This window comes from Protopterus annectens, chromosome 3.part0, assembly GCF_019279795.1.
Source record: "Protopterus annectens isolate FY-2018-M chromosome 3.part0, PAN1.0, whole genome shotgun sequence".
Lineage (NCBI taxonomy): Eukaryota > Metazoa > Chordata > Ceratodontiformes > Protopteridae > Protopterus > Protopterus annectens.
Genome location: NC_056731.1, coordinates 629,433,856 through 629,453,609, shown reverse-complemented (window position 1 = coordinate 629,453,609; position 19,754 = coordinate 629,433,856). Strand labels below are relative to the sequence as shown.

Sequence of the window (19,754 nt, the reverse complement as noted above, 5' to 3'; positions counted from 1 at the left end):
TTGTGTACGTCCCCCACTGTTGTCAGTGGTGAAGACTGAGGCTCCTTGACTACTGGGCCAGTGCTGGGGTGTCACAATGAGTATCAAAGGAAGAGAAGTTTACTGTTGCTCATGGTATGTCTGTTTTTAATGTTCAACTGTTTTGTTTAGCAAATGGCCATCACTGTTTGTGTTATAGGATTTGAAAACAGTGTTAGTAGCACAACAGGTAGTAAACTTGTCTCTGGTGTAGAAGCTTATGGGTTCTACTCTCACACCATGTAGATGGATTGCTGATACTGTGGTGCACTTTAAGGAGGGGTGGAGTGTTGCACTCCTGAGTCTGTCATCCTTTGGATGAGATGTTAACTGAGGTTACATCTTTCTTCATTAACGGTAGGTGCTGTGAGATCTTTTACATCTACCTGAGCTGTCAAAAAGAATAGGGGAAGTTCCTCAATGCCTGGCCATATTTCTCTTAGCAGTATAAATGCCTCAGAGGGTCTTCCCTGAAAAGATGTTACTAGCCTAATGGGACTAATATGGTCAATAAAGGATACTTAAATTAAAATAATTTAATTAAATCCATATCTTTGCCTTCATTTCAAAAGTAAATAAAAAATAGTATGCACACTGACAGTTTTGAGCAGTGTTTATAGTAACTGGGGGAGAGAGACAAGTAATGGGACACCAGAATGGCTGCTGGGGAGGCCCATACTCCTGCTTAATACCCCATTTGACCATGATCTCTCCCTCCAAACCCTGAGTACTATGTCTATCTGTAGACCTCCACTCTTTGGCAACATGGCTCATCAATTGTGCCCTTGAGCAAACTCAAACCCAAATTTAGACAATATCATGGGGGCACTAGTCAATGGCAGGAGTCTAAACAAGACGTTTCCAGAAGGTGAGACCCTCCTGCAACTCAAACACATTCATATCTGTGTGGTTACTGAGACACAGTTTCAGTGTAATGATAGCATTTATTTTATGTCATCTGTTTTACAGTGTAGAGCCTATCATTCTTTCAAGCCCTTGGATAACTGTCAGGGAGTATCTGTATTTGTTAGAAACACCATCAACTCATGTCAAAGTACACATGGCCATAACTTGTAGCTCCTGAATTGTCAAATATCCCCTAACAAATCTGAGTATTACTTCATTGCTGGCAACAGATCCCGATCATTGTACTCTAAAAAACATGGAATCTACCTTAATACCATTGAGAAGTTAGACATCAAACAGAATACCTTCTTGGTAGGGGACTTTGATTACCCAAGCATTGACTTCCACACTTACAATGCTAAAAACTGATATGCTTAGTATTTACTAGGTTTTGTTAATACCAGTGCACTGGAGAAAATTGTAAAACTACCCACCAGAGACTGTAATACCCTTGACCTGGTCCTTACCAACCTTTCCCCAGTCTGTACCCCACTATGCATATCCTCATTTGTTGTTAAACCAACCACAATTTAGTTACCTTTTCCATCAGACTTTGTATTACCACCCCACCATCAAATGAGACCATATTTAGGGACTTTTCCTGGTTAAACCTACTTGAGCTTGAAGAAAGCCTATGCAAAATTCCAACAACTTCCTGCAAAAGGACCCAAATGAGTTGGATGCCACCCTCATCTCCAGTGTTACCACAACCTAAGCATCCCTGGTGGAACTCCCGTGTTAATAAAATGTTTAACACAGGAAGCAAGAAATCCCCATCCCTCTACATCAAGAGCCCAATGAAACATGTCATCAAGAAACATAAGAGCACTATTAGAAAATGTAAAACAGAGTACAAACTTCAGGTAACCACAGATACCAGAAGGAACTACAAATAGTCCTTCAGTGGAATAATATCCAGCAATGCATGGAGATCATTCCCACTAATATCGCAAATTCCAGTCCCAAGGATATCGTCAATATAGTACTATTATAACACATTCTGAATCAGATGTCTCTTTTACCTGCAGTATAATTCTTGGTAACTGTGATGAAAGTACTGATGAATGAACTACCAACGGAGTTGTCTTTGCCTTTATGTTATACACTTTAGTAATTTGCTTTACATCCCCACTTTTGGGTGCTGCCATAGCTTACAACCTGCTCTGAAGAAGTTACAGCTGGCTCACTTTTAGTCTCCATTCTAGAGCTATGTCCTTAGGCTTCTCTCTCTTCTTTGGTTTTGTCTTCCTATAATTATTCTGGACAGAATCCCTGTGTTTGTCCATTTCCTTTTGTTGGAGTCAGTTCCAGGTGTTTCTCAGTTAAGTTAGAAGACAATACTCTGTGACACCCAGATTCTGGATTTTGTTAAATTTTGTTATATGTTGCAACATTTGGGAACAATATTCACTAGTCTGTAGATGAAACAAATAGCAACTGTGATAATCCTCTCAGGCTATTAGAAAGATTAACATAAGCCACTGTGATGAAAACACTTGGTGGCATGAATAGAGATCCACAGTACAAAGATGATGAAAAGAACTAAGACAGATCTACAGAAAATACAAACCATCCCCCTTCAGTAGAACTGTAAAAGAAACAAATGTTATAACAGGAAAAAAATACACTACACGCCAATTAAAAATAGACATCAGCAATACTGAAAACTGGAGTTAACAAAACACAGATATCTCTAAATTGATTTAATAAGAAGTGAGGAGTAAAGTAGAAATAAACTCAGTTATCAAAGACAATGATAAGACTTTCTTCTATTATGAAGGGCAGAAAGCTGAAATATTCTGTATTTGATGCAATGAGGTATTTTCTGTCATAAAGATAAAGCCAATATACTGTCTTAAAGATTTAGCAATGTTTTTAAGACAGCAACAAAAAGGGAGAGGAACAGGGATGAAACTTGGTATAATGTACAGCTTATCACAGAAGATGCTAAAGAAACAGCCTTAAATACAAGTATGAAGATCACTGGTTCTGTGATTCCCAATAGAATTTCAGGGGCTTTCTTGTACAAAATCAAAAGTAACATTGCTGGATCTCTTGTAACATTGATTAGATTACTGAAAGGCAGAGATTTGCCAAAATGTGGTGGCAATAAGTTCTGGTTCCCAGTGACAAATGGAGGATTACTTCCAGAACCAGACAATTACTGACCCATCAGGTTAACATGTATACTTTTTAAAGTAACAGGAAGTGCGATTAAAGATGTTGTTTGAAAGAATTTGAATGCCTCTTACTCCGAGATCAAGCTTAGCGTGTGTTCATGACTGGAAGGTCCTGCTCTCTGTACTTGATACTTTGAATGAATACCTGCTGGCATAAAATAAGGTCTGGCAGTTCACCGAGTATGTATGTCTCTACCAAAAGCTCTAGCCATGCCAACACATGAAGGTCAATTGGACACACTAACGCAGTTAAAGCAAAATTAGTATGTATTTAAATGGAGCAAAAACTAGTTACTTAAAAGAATGCGAAATGTAAGCGTGAGAAGAATTAATTTATATACACCTAACCAGTGGTTTACCACAGGACTTGGTAAGGTTCCCTTATACAATATGGTATCTTCTCTTCAGAGGTAAAAGTGAGTTGGCACAGCTGGATGATAAAATATACAAATGACAGCAAACTGAGACGCAGTGTTACCTCCACTGAAGATGCTACTGGAAGTCAAGATAATGTACACATATGTGATGGCAATAGACACATGATCAATGTAAAGAACTGTTGTATGCTTTGGAAATAGTACTACAAATGTTCATTAAAAGCTAATGGCCATAAAACTGTTGTAAAGAACCTAGCATCACTTACAGGTGAAAATCTTGATTTAATCAAAATCTCTACATAATGAGTAGAAAGACATTTAGGATACTCATATTAAAGGAAACATCAGTACGATCCACAGAAATAATTATCCCATTGTCTGTTACACTAATTCAACCAGTATAGCTCTATGTACTTACCAAAGGAAATACCTTGTACAACTAGAGAATGTTCAGAAGTCACCAACAAAAAATATTGACTGGCTACAAAATTTGGCTTCACCAATAAGTTAAGGGAACTCTCGTTGTACTTGGTGTTGTAGAGGTTTATAATGGGTGATTATCAACAAGTCTTTAACACACTCCTGGATGAGCTTAATTCTGGAAAAAATGTGTCTGACGCATGCAACCCATGATGATAATATCAGCTCAGTTAAATTGTGCTAATGCTAGCCATAAAGAGTAGTAAAAAGGACTAACTAGTTTGTAGGATATTGTCTGTCTATATAATGGAACAAGCTGTCATTTCTGACCAAATAATACATACCTTTGTCTACTACTAAGAAATCTCTAAATGATCTTGTGGAGAATAAGAGAGTACAGTCACATAAATAAACTTAACATAACAGTAGATGTTCAAATGATCACTGCTGAAGTATGGGTTATATCCTACCAAGCTTCAAAAGCTTCAGGGCACCTTCCATGTGTCCAAACCACCAGTCAGCTCAAGCTGAGCAGACTAGAAGTGAGGTTTATATGCAAGCCCTTCAGAACTTTCATGCCAACAGAGAGAGAGTGAGGCTGAATCCCAGTGAAGAGCAATGTTAGAAGAAGAAAAGAAAAGAAAAATACATGCCCACACCCTGGCATAAAAAATATATAAAAATAAGGGGGGTAGTGAAAGGGAGTGGTTATTACAGCAGTGATCATTTGAACATGTACTGTTATGGTAAGGTTACTTACACATCTGTACTATGTTCCTCATATTGCTCAATATTGCAGAAGCATTGGCTATATGGATAGATCACCATAGCTTAGATTGTTTAGATGGAGGAAGACTGAGAGTCCGGAGCCCATGCAGAATGGTCCTAACAAAGCCTGTCCTAGACACAGCGAATGAATCTAGTTTATAGTGCTTTGTAAAAGTATGCACAGAGGATCAAGTTATTGTTTCTAAAATACGTCTGGAATCCAACCCTTTTCAAAAAGCCACAGATGAAGCCAAGGCCTTGATAAAATGAGCCTAAACCATGTTTGGAATAGTTTTGTTGTGGTAGGAATAACAAAAAGTAATATTTTAAATCATTTGAAATTTGTCTGTTTTGACACTGGTTGCCCTATTTTCTTACCTTCACAAGAAATGAACAACTGATCAAAAGTTCTAAAAGATTTAATTCTGTAAAGATAACACCTGACATGTCTGCAGACATCCAAGGAGTGAAGTTTCCTTTCTCCCTCATTTTTAGATTCGGGAAAGAAGACAGAGAGGTGGACAGCTTGACTTGAAGTAAACTCTGATATCATTTTAGGCATAAAAGAAAGATGAGTTCTCAAAGATACCCTAACATTGTAAAACAAGAGATAAGACTGACCCATAGAGATTGCAACTCAGATACTCTTTTTGCAGAGGTCAGAGCAATCAGCAAAACTGTTTCCCATGTTAAGAACCTCAAGTCAGCCTGATAAACTGGTTCATATGAAACAAGTGTTAGGTTTCTAACATAAAATTAAGATTCCATGAATGAGCCACTGGTTTTATGGGTGGCTTCTTATGCAGAACCCCTTTTAAGAACATTTTGACATGAGATTGTATTGAAAAAAGGGAAATCTATGGGCAGATATGCTGCAATGGCCAACAAATGAACATTAACAGGAGGAGTAGTACAGGTCAGAAGAGAGTAACTCACACAGATACTGTAAAACCAGAAAAACACTAGCCTCTGAATTAGTGCTGGTTCTTTTGTTGATGCCAACTAGAAAATATTTTTCATTTGATAACGTGATTTTCTAGTAGCACATTTTCTTGCCTCCATTAATTCCTGCTGTACATCCTCCGAAAAAAGGTGCTTAAAAGGTATTAATATCCTATCATCCAGATAGTCAGTTGTAGTTGTTTGATTTTGGGATATATCAAGCACACCTGGGTGAGAAATGCAGTCTTTGAGGAAGATTGTGGTAACTGCCCCTAACTATTTCCTGAGGAAATGAGAAGCACTGTTGGCTGGGTCAGAAGGGAGTCTCTGGTTATTAGTGGGAAGCATGGAAAAGCATGCAGGGATATTTCTGTTCGGGGAAAAGAAAGGGCATCTGTGTTCCAGACCTTCTTGCATTGAATCTTGGAGCAGAATGCCAACTGATTGTTTAGAGAGACAAGGCAAAAAGATCTATTTGAAGTGTTCCCCACAAAAGAATCAAGACTTGGAAGACTATCTAGTTCAGTTTCCATTCGTGGGAGTCTGTCTTGGTTCTCCTCAGTTTGTCTTCCATACAGTTTTGCTCTGATGGAATGTAAGATGCCTGTAGAGTGAGACTGTGCTGTAAAGTTATATCCCAGGATACCATGGGTAGACTGCAAAGAGAATAAGATCTGCTTCCTCCTTGCTTGTTTATGTATCCCATCACTGTTATGTTGTCTGTAAACATCTGTATTGATCCTGGAGACCACAGATGATTTAGAGAGTTGACAGCACTTATGAGAGCTGCATCACTTTATGTTGATATGTTTTTGTCTGTCTTTTTCATTCCATATATGCTGTATGATTGTTCCCGTTGACACTACTCTTCAAGCAAAGTCTGAGTGTCTGTTGTGCCTGACTGCTGGAGGAAGAGGAGAATGGGAGACCTGGATTCCAAGGAATCCGATAATATCTTTTAAATCTAAGGTCACTAGGAAACTCAAATAGGGAATACAGGTTAATAACTTGTGAAGTGGCACCATTTTGTACTTGGGTACTATCACAAACTAATTCAGAAAGGAAAGCTCCAGAATGTGTCTCCAAGAAACGTCTTACTTTGGCATCAGAAACATCCTTGAGTAAAATCCTTCTCCCAACTGAGGAGGGGGGGTCAGCTTCTATCACACTCTGAGCCAGAAAATGCTGGAATACAAGAGTGAAAAGAAGAGTTTGGACTGGCAGCTGAGGAGAAATCCACTGGAAAGAAGGGAGAGACTCCCACTGCCATATGTAGCTTTGATGGATTACTTCAAGGGTGGAAGGCGGATGAAGGGTGTTTATATAGTCACTCAGACTTATTAGACTGTCCTCTGTTCTGGGGTGGGACATTCTTACTTCCTTTTTGGAACCTTACTGCTACTGGTTTTTTAAATGTCTGCTTACCAGCGGATTGCTGGACTGTTTATTTATTTTTTTATAGGAATTAGACAAGCAAATGCAAAATCCCTTGGAAAACTCAGCGATGTAGAGTTGAAAAATCTCAGAGATCCATTGAATCATCTCTCATCACACATTTTTGATCCCTGCAACAGTAGGTCCAAAAACTAGTTATCTAAACAATGGAGAATTCAAAATTTTATTTTTGATATCCTCTGGGAGTTTTTGTAAATGCAACCAGGCAAACTTCTTCATAACAATTCCAGTGATAGCAGCCCTGAAAGTGGCATTAGCAGAATCATATGCACATTTTCTGCAATTGTACTGACTTGAGAAACAGTAGAAACCAAATTACACAAAGCAGATTTATTCTCACTGGAAGAAACCAATGCCACAACATTCCTCATATTCACACAAGTGGCCAAGATAAACTTCAACATATTAGCCTCACAGATGAGAATTCTAAAAACAAGAGTTTGAGAAGCATCCACTTTTTTCTAAAACTTATCAAAAACCTTTTCATCCTTTTCAGAAGAAGACAATCTACTATTAAAAATGTTTTGCAGTAGCTAGGTTTACTAAAGCTATTGCTTCTGGGCCAGGACTGGGATTAGTGTATAAAAACTTAAAATACTAATCTATCTGCTTTTTTAAAGGCAGCAGTTTGTTAGGAAAATTGCAAGCTGTGACAAAAGCATCCTCTAAAGTAGAATGAAGTAGAGGAATAGGTGTAGGGTCTGGAAATTCAGGTTGTAAAAATTCATAATATTTTCTGTGAGAGTGAGAAACATCACTGTTTTACAACTGAAAGAACAGATTAATTCAGCAAGTAGACTCATATAAAGAACATCCTTCACTGGGTCTATCTGAAGTCATACTCTCATCAGAATCTGAGTCAGAAATATGTGTAGACATAACATCAACTGTCACTTTACATTCTTTTTGAGGTTCAAACTTAAATCTTTTCAGGAAAAGTAGAATTCATTTTTCTTTTACCAGAGCCAGTAAGAAGGTTCAAGGGCCTGCACTAAACCCTGAGCTAAGCCCAATAAATTACTCCTACTGAGTGTCACTGAGAGAGGAAAAGACAGATCTTTAGTTTTTTGTTTCTTTTTGACAGGGATTCCTGAGAAAACAAACCCAGAATTACCAGGAGTCATCTCCCTAGGGACTGGCACAGCTTTTTGGCTAAGCAGTGAGGCAGTCTCTGCCCGTTCTTCTAGGACTGACAAAAATATCTCTGCCACACCTAGCAAGGGCATGCCAATAGCCACAGAGGAAGTGTCTAACTCTCATAATGGCTGTAGGGAATATGTCACTGGGAGCGAAGGAAATTTGGCTGAGGCAAAATATCAACCTGCTGTGCTGGCAAAGGCTACCTAACAATCTTTTTCTTTTTGCGATTGGAAGAAGATGCAAATGAATAACTGGTAGGTTGTTCTACGGTTAAGCCAAAAAAGATACCTAATTCCTAGGAAAGTTAAGCAGCAGCAGTCAATAAAACAGGTAAGTAGTAAAAAAAGGACCCCCCCCCCAATAAAACACCGTAAAAAGCACTTCAAACACTTACTCCAGCCCGAAAAATAAAATAACACCAGTTTCTCTACAGAAATATATAGTTTTCACTAAGGTTTGATAACTTTTTTTACCACAAAAGTAAAAAAGTAACTTTCCTCTTTAAGACTGAATGAAAATCACATGAAACACTTTTTCCAAAAAGTACAATATAAACTTTTTACAGAAAAAGTAAGTTATTGCCACAAGAAATAAAGTGAGAATTTTTCCCAGAAGGGAACTTACCTGCTTGATAATGGAAAAGCATTTGCCATTGACCTTGATAAGCCACATAGAAGAACTCTCTTTGGAGCAAATAAAGCTCTGAAGGACTTGGTGCTCAAACCTGACTTTTAGCTAGCTCAATTTTGGCTGACAGCAGTATGCAAGGTGTCCTGAAGTTTTGGAAGCTGGCCGGCCATTATGTCTTTGGCAGGACATAACCTGTATAGCTTAGGCTACTGCAACAGTGATTAATAAGGAAAATATCTACAGACATGAGGTTACAAGTTAAACTTCCAGAAGGTCAACAGACTTTATCATTAATTTCTTGAACTACGAGCCTATTTATCTATTGTTAAGACATTCTATGGGCATGCAATCCACTATCTCATTTTTGCAAGATACAAAATTAATAAATAATTATTAATAAACAATTAAAGGTTCATCCATGTCCATATTGAAGTGCAACTTGGATCTAGTGACGGAAAACAGAAAATTTTCCGCAGGACTGCCCCTGCACTACTAATGGTCAGAGACAGCTCCTAAATGCTATATCCCATGCATGAGGCCCCTCAAATTATCTTCAATATGATCTCAGTTATTCTCATTAGGGGAAATATATAATTATCAACCATGGAATAGGTAAGGTTAATCTCTAACCAAATTGGATAAGTTAATTCTAGCAAAAAAAGGAAAATTGGATAGTCTTAAAATGGCCAGCAAGGGCAGCTAGCCTAATACTCACCTATAGACCCATTAAAATATGAAACATTTAAGTTTTAACAGCATATAAGAGACCACCAGATATTTTAATCCTGGTAAACTGGGACAATAGATTAAACAATAAATTGCATAAACTATCTGATTTACACTGAAATATCACCTTTAAAGTGTTATGGTGTTAAAATGCACTTCTTTTCATGTATACATGTGTTTCATAAGCTGAAGGGCTATACAGTGAAATGATAGAAGTCCATAAACATTTTATAGTATAGTATGCATTAAGGCAAGACTTCATGTATAGATATGTCTCATTTTTTTCGCATTCACACGATTATTTTCATTTGTAACAGAAGACTTCCTTTCAGGTGTTTAGTACTTTACCCATGAGGCTACACCTAATATTGCATTTTTACCCATGAGGCTACACCTAATATTGCATTCCATTGTTTGTGACAGAAAAAAACCCTTTCAAAGCAGCAGACTTACATCTTCACTTTCAGACGATTGTGATGTGAGACGCAGGTAAGATGGCCAAACCACAGAAATTTAGGATACACTGATCCTGCCTTTAAGCTTTTGTACTTTAATGCACACAGATATAAACTAAACTGCATGAGGGTTTCACGCCAAGTCCTTATCAGCTTCCATTGCCCTTATCAACTCTACACATTTATACCTATGATTTATTTTTATTTCTCTTAAGCTTTTGTAACTTTGCACTGTTACATACTAGCTATTGGTATCCACCTTAGTATTGCACATTAGTTCTGTGTTATATTCTGCTTTCCATTGCTCTACAGTTATCCACATACAGATTCTTATTATTGTGCTATTGTTACGTGCATTTATCTTACGGAAACATTTTCCCAGTCTGCCTCTGGAACTCAGATACTATAGTCTGCCAAAGCTGATTGTCTGAGCTGCATGTAAAAATCATCAGTGTAGTACATACATTAAAATCTATGCAATATAACCCTGGCACTGACAGCCTCACTTGTTTATATTTTCCTTTATAATAAAAATAAGTAACACTTAGGAGCTATGCAGGGAATTAAAAGGAGAAAAATCTGTATTTCTGTTTATATAGCATACGTTACCAGAGGGTCTTCAGCGATGTGTTCTGACAAAGGGCCTCAGCAAGTTGCACACCTCCTTCAGATGACGTGCCAGTGGCAGCAAGGCTGTGGAAACATGGACATTGGATTAATCAAATGGTTTCCATCCTTGCTGTTTTAAAAATGTAATGTCAATGACCTGTTCTGCTTTGTGCCATGCTAAGTACACCCTAATAATTCATTATTCTCCGTGAACAGTCTGTTAAGGCATTATGACCAAATAACAACACCTTTAGTTATAGTTTTTGCATATAAACATTGATGAAGTCAGTAATAGTTTTAGTATCTTAACTTGTGTAATAATTTGTATTTATTGTAATTGTGCTGCATATACTCTACTTAGATGCCACATACATCACATTTCTAAATGATAATTAACTGCATGTGCAATGGATAGGAGTCTTGTGTATTTAAACCACTTTCTATTTATTTCACGTTATTTTCTGCATGGATAAACAGGCCAACAGGTAAACTTATTAGATGATTATTGAAGGAACAGCAGTTAGGTGAGCTGTAGAAGAGATTAGCCTTCTTGTGACTGGGCCTGTATTACTGAACAAACTTATTGTATGATACCGTATAATACTTGTGAAATACACTGCTTCTAAAAATAAGTTTTATTCTATGAAATCTAGGTGTTATAGTGGGACTCTAGCCCTATGGGCTAATCTCTGAGTTAAGCATACATTTTCAGAATGCAGCACAGAAGAAGTTCAAAATAAGTATTAGTCAGGCGGACATGGTGTAGTACAAGCTATACATCACGCAGTGTAGGAGGGTGACTAATACAGTTAAGCTTATCTATTTTAAATGAAAGCTTCACCTTCAAATGCAGGTAACCTTATATCAGAATTATTTTACTCATATGACCTGGATATTGTTTAGTGTCTAGAAGTTCAGTTCCATTCAGTTTTATTCAAAAATACTTGTTCAACAGCCACAAATCATGATGATACCACTTTTTTCTATTCAAATGTCACTTTTTTTTTGAGAAAGGAATTTCTCTCAGCAGAGATTCTATATCTTTTCCTGTTGGTCATTACCTGGTCACTGCCTAGAATTTTACATTCTGAGACTGGGTTTTGCTGAGGTCTGCAAAGCACTCTCAATAGTTAAAATTATTTTTTTTTTCAAAGAATTAGTTCTTGGATAAAATTTTGCATGAAAAACAGAGCTGAGTTATACTACAGGAGTTGAATGAACAGAGCTGACAAACTTTACACCTAGGAAGAATTGGGGAGGGATCTAAGCTTAGAATACTTAACAAAACCATGTTTCTCACCTCTTTGGACTGAATGGAATATAAATGAACTATGGAAGGTGTTAACCAACGTACAATAAGTACAGATGAGAGTAACTGACACTGCTTGCATAAAACCATCTAAAAAGACAAACCCTGGGATTCATTAAAGCCGACACACCATATCGGCATAGTCACATGGCTCGAACATGGAGTTCGGAGCCTGTGCGATCCAGTAAACAAGGTTGGGAGCATGCATGAGCCTCCCAGCCCTATTCCAGCATGGACGCAATGGAATAATACAAATCACCTCATTTGCATGGTTTTCACCAGGAAGCAGACAAGCATCTGTGTTGCAGCCGTTTCTGCAGCAGAAATGTAAGCAGTTAGTAACCATGTACATTTCTGCAAAAATAAAAACAGGGGCATGACAACTTAAAGTAAAGCATGTATTATGTTTATTAGGCATGCCAATGGCCAAAACTGTGGCCATTGGCATGCCAAAGTGTTGCAAAGTTGTAAAAATCAAATGCTTTTTTTTTTATATATATAGGACCGTTTAAGCGGAGCACAGTGGCGTGCAAATGCGATCATGCAGAAAATTTTTAAAAAGTATTAAAAAGACATTTAAATGTGAAAAAAATAATTTTGCCATTATACTGTGCATCATGCAGACTCATAGGGGCATGGAGAACTAATGTTAGAAACAACGATGCCAGGGAACCTTCTTGGGCTAGGTTTATATAGGCTCCAGGGCCATTAGCCTAGTACACACCTATGAACCTGTGAACAATGACAGGTAACAGTGGTTGCTAAGGACATAGGCTCTGGTGTATTGGTGTAACTAGGGAATAAGCCAGTAGGGGTATGTAAATGAGCTAAATTTATTGAATCACAAAATGGGAGACTGTGTCCGTGGGTACTTAACCATGTAGGAGCTACAATGCAGTGGTGTAAGCAGAAGAAGCAGCTGACATGAAAAGAGGGTGTGTCATGCTTGGTGTAAGCACACTGGAGCTCTGCGGCTTCTAATTGCGCTCAGCTAAGCACAGTTAAGCAAGGGTGTGTGTGTCTGAGGCTGATTATCTGTGCTTAGCTGGTTTCAGAAAAGCTAAGTGTGCTCATATACAAGGGGGAGTCAGATCTGTTTAGAAATGCTTACAATTAAGCAGCATGTTTTGACGGCATGGTGTGGGGCTTAAACACAGTGGAAATTGAAAAAAAAAGGAAATAGCAGAATAAAGGAAATGAACTACAAATCACTAATATGGACTCTGCCACTCACAGGGGCCCATTCAAACCCCTCAGTAATATAGCTGTCAGGTGGAATGTATCATAGTCAGTGAATCACACAGGCAGCATCTGCAGCACACCAGTATAAAGTACGCAAACACCTTTCAGGCTGGTTTTTCCCACAAACTCTGCACCATTGGTGTACACACTTGGGAATTTTAACTGACAAAATGATAGGGGCTGCTGCTGCTTTGCTACATCTCTGTGTGCTACAGACTGAGGGTGGTGATGAGGATAATACTGACAACCGGCCCAGACTGAGGAGGAAAAGAGTATTCAGACCCAGGGTAACCATGCAGGGGCTACATGAGCTGGAGATACTACAGCGCTACAGGGTGGACAGGGACATACTTCAGCAACTCACTGAGCTCTGCTGGCATCACCTCAGTCCCAGAACCAACAGAGGGGAACCCATCCCAGTTGAAACAAAGGTATGTGTAGCCTTAAGAATACTAGCTACAGGTACTTTCCAAAGACTTACTGGGGACATCATGGGGGTCTCACAGGCATCTGCATCCAGGGTACTCCACCAGTTCCTGGATGCCATGCTACCACATGCCCATGAGCACATTTATTTCCTCAGCACTCCTGAGAAGAGGACCAGCAATATGCATCAATTCCACCATGTAGCAGACTACCCAGAGGTACTGGGTGCCATAGTATGCACTCACGTTCACATCAAAGCACCACCTGGTGAAGACAGTAGAGTGTACTTCAACCGCAAGGGCTATCACTCCATCAACTGCCAGGTCATGTGCAATGCCCTGGACATTATCATGACTGTGTGTACTGGCAGCTATCATGACTCCCACATCTGGCATGCCTCACAGCTGTACCAGGCATTTGCCAGGGGGGCATCCCATATGGCCATCTCATGTGGGATGTTGGCTATACACTGGAACTGTGGATGATGACACCCAACAGAAACACACACACACACACACACACACACACACACACACACACACACACACACACACACACACATACACTGAAAAACATCTTAATGAGGCACACGCACAAACTAGGAACATTATAGAGTGTGTGTTTTGGATGCTCAAGTCATGGTTCCACTGCCTTGACATATCTGATGGAGCCTTGCAGTACTCTCTAGCCACATGTGCACACATGTTCATAGTATGTGCCATACTACACAATATGATCCTGTGGAAACAGCTGCGGCAGGAACATCACAGGGAAGGGGCACACATCCCCCCACCATTGCCAAGGTCTCCACAGGCACAGGGGGACTCGGAGGAGGTACGCCCTGAGCCTCTTTCTGTAGGCAGATGTAGGTGTGCCCAGTACGCCCTGGCCTTGGTAAAGATGCAACGCATAGCACATACACTGACATCCTAGGGACCCAGGGACTGACACCTCTCTCCAACTAGCACACTCAGTAAATGGATGCCTCACACATCACACTACCTATACCTTACCATGTATAGGCTGTGCACTGCATGCATCCGACAGAGTCAACCCTCAAGCACCATCCTCACAACTGCTGCAGGCACAAAATAAGTCACGCTTCTTAACAATAAATAAACAAAGTAGTACATTTTGGTAGCATATCTAAGGTATTGCTACATGTATGTAAGGAAATGGGGTGGTCTACCGGGATAGCTGCAGACAACCGACAGCTATGTGGGATGACAGGAAATGTCCACCCAATACTGGCTTCCCCAGAGTATGCAGTAGTCCCCTAGGTGACAAAACTCACTGCAGTGTATGTGAGGGACTAGCAAACTGGGGGGGTCATAGAGCACATGCATGGATGTCAATGTTGGGGTCCCATACTCACCCCTCAGCCTCTCCCAGTAAGTCAGCCATAGAAAACCATAAAGAAATGTCTGGCAAAGGCCCACAAATAGGGACAATGATGAAATATTCCTCTTACAGACTTACACAGTGATATCACAGCAGGTCTTCAGTTGCATGAAGTCTCTGAAGGGTAGGAAGTCTGAAATTCAAATGTCTGCCATACATTCTAACCTTCAATCTTTACTGATATGCCAGTATTCTCCAAGACAAGCACAACACTATGCTAAATGGAACCAAAAAGTAAAACCAACATCTGCACAGTCTGTGCAAATGTGTACAGTTGACAGATATGCCCCCCTAACACACCTGTGTCCCCATAAAGATGCAGTAATATTTATGTTTGTTGGGTAATAGCAGCAGAACACACATTCCCAGGGCTGTCCCAATCAACCTGATAACTTGTTGCATGTCCACACTATGCAGGTGTCAATGAGCTATGTATATGCATGGTTAATACTGTCAGGAAGTGGGCAGCAGTTACTCTTGGCTGTTGTGGCTTAGTGGCTTAGGTACAGTACTGTGGTTGACAGGGTCCATGTTCCAAGACTTTCTGTGCCAACTATTTTGCATGCCAGCTACACCTATGGCAGGAGTTGTACACACTGTCCAGAAGTCAATATCTGTCACTGCAGGAAAGCTGGACAAATCAGGGACAGGGGGACACACATATGGACAGTACACCACTCGGAGTAACCCTACACAGTTCCTAGTAGGACAGCAGGTATCTGATAGTCAGTGTACTGCCAGGTGTTAAATGGCTGCCACCTTACTGTGTCAACACTGACAAGTCACTGGCCACCATCTGTACACCTGTAATGACAGGTGTCATAGAAGGACCACAATTATGCCTCGTATATCTCTCCAGCTTATCCTAACATTTGCATTTGCTTACCAGACTATGTGCCAAACAAGAAAGGTTCATATTAAAACATCAATGGCAGACAGTGAAGAAGCAGATGTCATACCCATAAGGAAAGGCAAGCAAATACCAAACCAGTCTCCCAGCTGTCTATGTTTGGCAGAGCATTATTAACACCCTGTCCCCATGTGTGGGCCTGTGTCTGACTGTCATATATGGTCCTGTCCAGATGTCAGTCTGTGACAGGTTGACAGTTAGGGTCAACCTGTAGCCTCATAATAACATAGCAACACAAAGCATCTGAGGAATTATCATTATGGATCAACATGGATTATCATGGACCTCATTAACAAGGACATTGGCAAAATCAAAATACTTTATTCTACACAATGTGCCTTTCTCAAGGGGAAGTATGTCAGTGAACTCTGGATGACTTCCCTGAGACAGCCAACAAAGGCATGGATGAGGGAAAGATGGTGCAATCTGGCCACTTTGACTTGGTCACAGCCTTACACACTATTCCCCACTTGGCCATAGCACATTAACTCAGTCAACTAGGCATCAATCTATATGTTCCCAGATGGGTAGCAAGCTGGTTCATTGATAGAAACACATAATCATAATAGGGGTAGCCAATTCAAACAGTACACCCGTAATGAGTGGCATATCAAGGGATTGGTCTGGGGGCCTCTGGTATATGTGATATACTTACCTGAGGTATAGGCCAAAAACACTGGCCTATGGCTGACCAAATTGGCAGATGATTGCAAGCTGTGAACAGTCATCAATACGCAAAATGATGTGGATGTCCTATAACAGGGTCTCAACAAAATAAATGACTGCTGCCAGAAACATGGCCTCAAGCTGAATGCCTGCAGATGCATCATCATCCCCTTTGGGGAGACTGACGACCCCATATATTATCACCGTAAGAACAATGTCCTACATACACAATCAGTAGTGAGACATTTGGCCACCCAGGTTGATAGCAACCTGAAGTCTGAGCACCATGTTGTTTCTGTTGTACAGAAAGCTTCATAGATGGGCCAACTCAAAAGTAAGGGTATCTCATCCAGGGACAAAGAGGTCATAAGATCCATGTATTCTAACTTTATAAGGCCAATTATTTTGTTCAACGCCCCTTCAGCATGTACCTCACAAAGCACATGCAGCAGCTGGAGAGACCACAGAGGTTCGTCACCGGGAGAATGCAGGACCCCAAACACCTACCCTACACAGATAGGCTAACAGCACTGCCTCATTACTTAGTTCCTTACAGACTCCTCAGAAGTGACCTCTGTATGGCATACAAAGCAATCCAGACCCTGCCTTGATGGGATTGTTGCATATCTGAAAGTCAAGGCCCACTCGAGCAACCTGTAGGTGCAACATCAACCTGGTCTGTGATATCAATGGTTCTTGTAGGTGTGACAGATACATGTCCCACAGACTCCCCCATCTGTGGAATGCACTCCCTGTCCACATCAAGCCAAGTGCCTCAATACCCTTGTGAAGTACTCCCTGTATCAGTGCATGGGGAACAGAAAATACAGTCCTGTGATTCCACATATGTCCCTACTGGACAGGGGATCTGGGTGCTAACATGTCTTAACATGGGCTACACTCTCATCTGGGGGGGGTTTAAAAGGGCTTCAGGGTCAATAGCCTACTAACCTCATATCAACCTATCAACCTATACACAAATGTCTGTCAGTGGTTCACCACATTACTCTATACTGCTCTGCCACTGACATACCTGGAAATCACTGTGCTATGTGGAATATGCCACACATATAATGGACATCTCTGCTCAGTAGAATGCACTCTGTACCCACACCCATACCTCATGACCTCTTACAGCAAGAAATCTGGACAAGGTCATAAATAAAAGTGGGACAAAGAGCCAAAAGTAGGGACGATTTTTAAATACTGCTTTTTACAAACTTGGAAAGGTGGTAGAATGATATGTTTTGCATTAGCATGAACTTACTGAAGGTTATGAAGTCTGAAACTCAAATGTCTGTCATTATTTTCTAACTTCAGTCTTTAATTATTTGCCACTAACTTGCCAGAAAACCACAATTTTATGAAAAATGAACCAAAAATATGAGACAAACATCTGGACATTCTGCAAAAAATTGTACAGTTCAAAGGTATGGCCACACCAGGATATGACTATTCAGGTAAGAAGAATACCACATAAGCAGGAAATCCCCAGTAAATATATCACTGAGGTGCTGGACTATTTACACAGCTTCATCAGCCAATTGGCTGTAGCCACAACTCACAACTGGCCAGATTGGGCAAGAATGTCTATAGTTTGGCATATAATATTAGTCTGTGCATCATACATTTTGTATTTCTCTGGTAAGTCACTGTGATGATCTGAGGATTTCTGTCAGTAAGTAATGAAACAATATATTTCAGTGTCAGACATCATATATGTCAGAAAATATCTGTTAAAATAAACCCTGTAACTCTAGCAACATTCTACATTAATAAGAGCAATAATTACAGTATCTCCCTATGGTTGGGCCATTGTTCCCCCATTCTGGCAGGCTATCTCCAGATATCATGCAGTAACAGGTTGAGAGGTATGGCTGTAGCACATAAAACCCAGGACTGGAGTACAACTATCTCTGGAATGGAGCCCCACTCTTACTAATAGAAGGTCATACTGGGCATGCTCCTACACTTAGAGAATTACAGCCCATGTCTAAACCCACATCAGATTATATAACTGTATTGTGCATATATGTCTTTGCATATACAGCTATGTACACCTTAACTGTCTCTACCCACACCTATCAGACAGGATTACCCTCAGCTAGTTGTAGGTGGCCCATATGTGATATATCTGCATCTGTTGTGTGTGATACAAAGACACATATATGGGCAACAAATAACAATATTTCAAGCATACACACACATAGACATGGGGGAGAGAGAGACAGACAGTGCGAGAGAGAGAGAGAGAGAGACACACACACACACACATAGAGTGAGAGGGATACCCTGAAAGGCATAGAGTGATGTCCTGCTGTGGAAATTGCATACCAGTTGTAACCAGTCGCATATGCCAGCATGAAGGTGAGCTCCATTGTGTAATAGTACTGAGGTAGGGGCTGTAATATCACATCACCCACCTCTGTGTGTGTATGTGTGTGTGTGTGTGTGTGTGTGTGTGTGTGTGTGTGTGTGTGTGTGTGTGTGTGTGTGTGTGTATGTGTGTGTGTGTGTGTGTGTGTGTGTGTGTGTGTGTGTGTGTGTGTGTGTGTGTGTGTGTGTGTGTGTGTGTGTGTGTGTGTGTGTGTGTGTGTGTGTGTATTTGTAGGTTTAAGTATTATGAGGCCTTTCCCAGTCAGTACATTTCCCATTGCCCTACTTTACAAGATCTGTTGATAAGATCTGCTGATGTCATTCACCTTAGAAGTACCTTTGGAAATTGTCAGCTCTGTAAGCTGTGTGGTGCATGTGATAACTGTGTAGCACTATAGAATAAGTGACTAGATAGGGAGGGGTTCTAATCTCAGTCCTGACAAATGTGTGTTTTTGTGTTTGTAGGTTAAAGATTTTTAGGCCATTTTCACCTAGTACACTTACCATTGCCCTCCTTTAGCAGTCCTGCTGATGTCAGTCACCTTAGAAGTACCTATGGACAGCCACTATACCTATAAGCTCCATGGCGTGTGCAATAACTATGTAATAGTATAGTACAAGTAACTAGATAGGCATAGGTTCTAATCTCAGTTCTGCCAAATGTGTATGTGTGTGTGTGTGTGTGTGTGTGTGTGTGTGTGAGTGTGTGTGTGTGTATGTGTGTGTTTGTAGGGTAAAGTATTTTGAGGCGTTTCCCACCCACACTTCCCATTGCCCTACTTTACAAGGGCTGCTGAT

At 40.2% G+C, this 19,754-nt stretch overlaps 1 protein-coding gene across 1 annotated transcript in view; it reads right to left on the bottom strand.

Moving 5' to 3' along the window:
• LOC122796497 (nucleotide-binding oligomerization domain-containing protein 1-like) overlaps nucleotides 1–19,754 on the bottom strand; it is a 636,277-nt gene that overhangs the window by 127,394 nt on the left and 489,129 nt on the right. Inside the window, exon 8 of the mRNA XM_044065027.1 lies at nucleotides 10,627–10,710. Within this exon, the coding sequence (XP_043920962.1) occupies nucleotides 10,627–10,710 (84 nt within the window). The remainder of the gene's footprint in view (nucleotides 1–10,626; nucleotides 10,711–19,754) is intronic.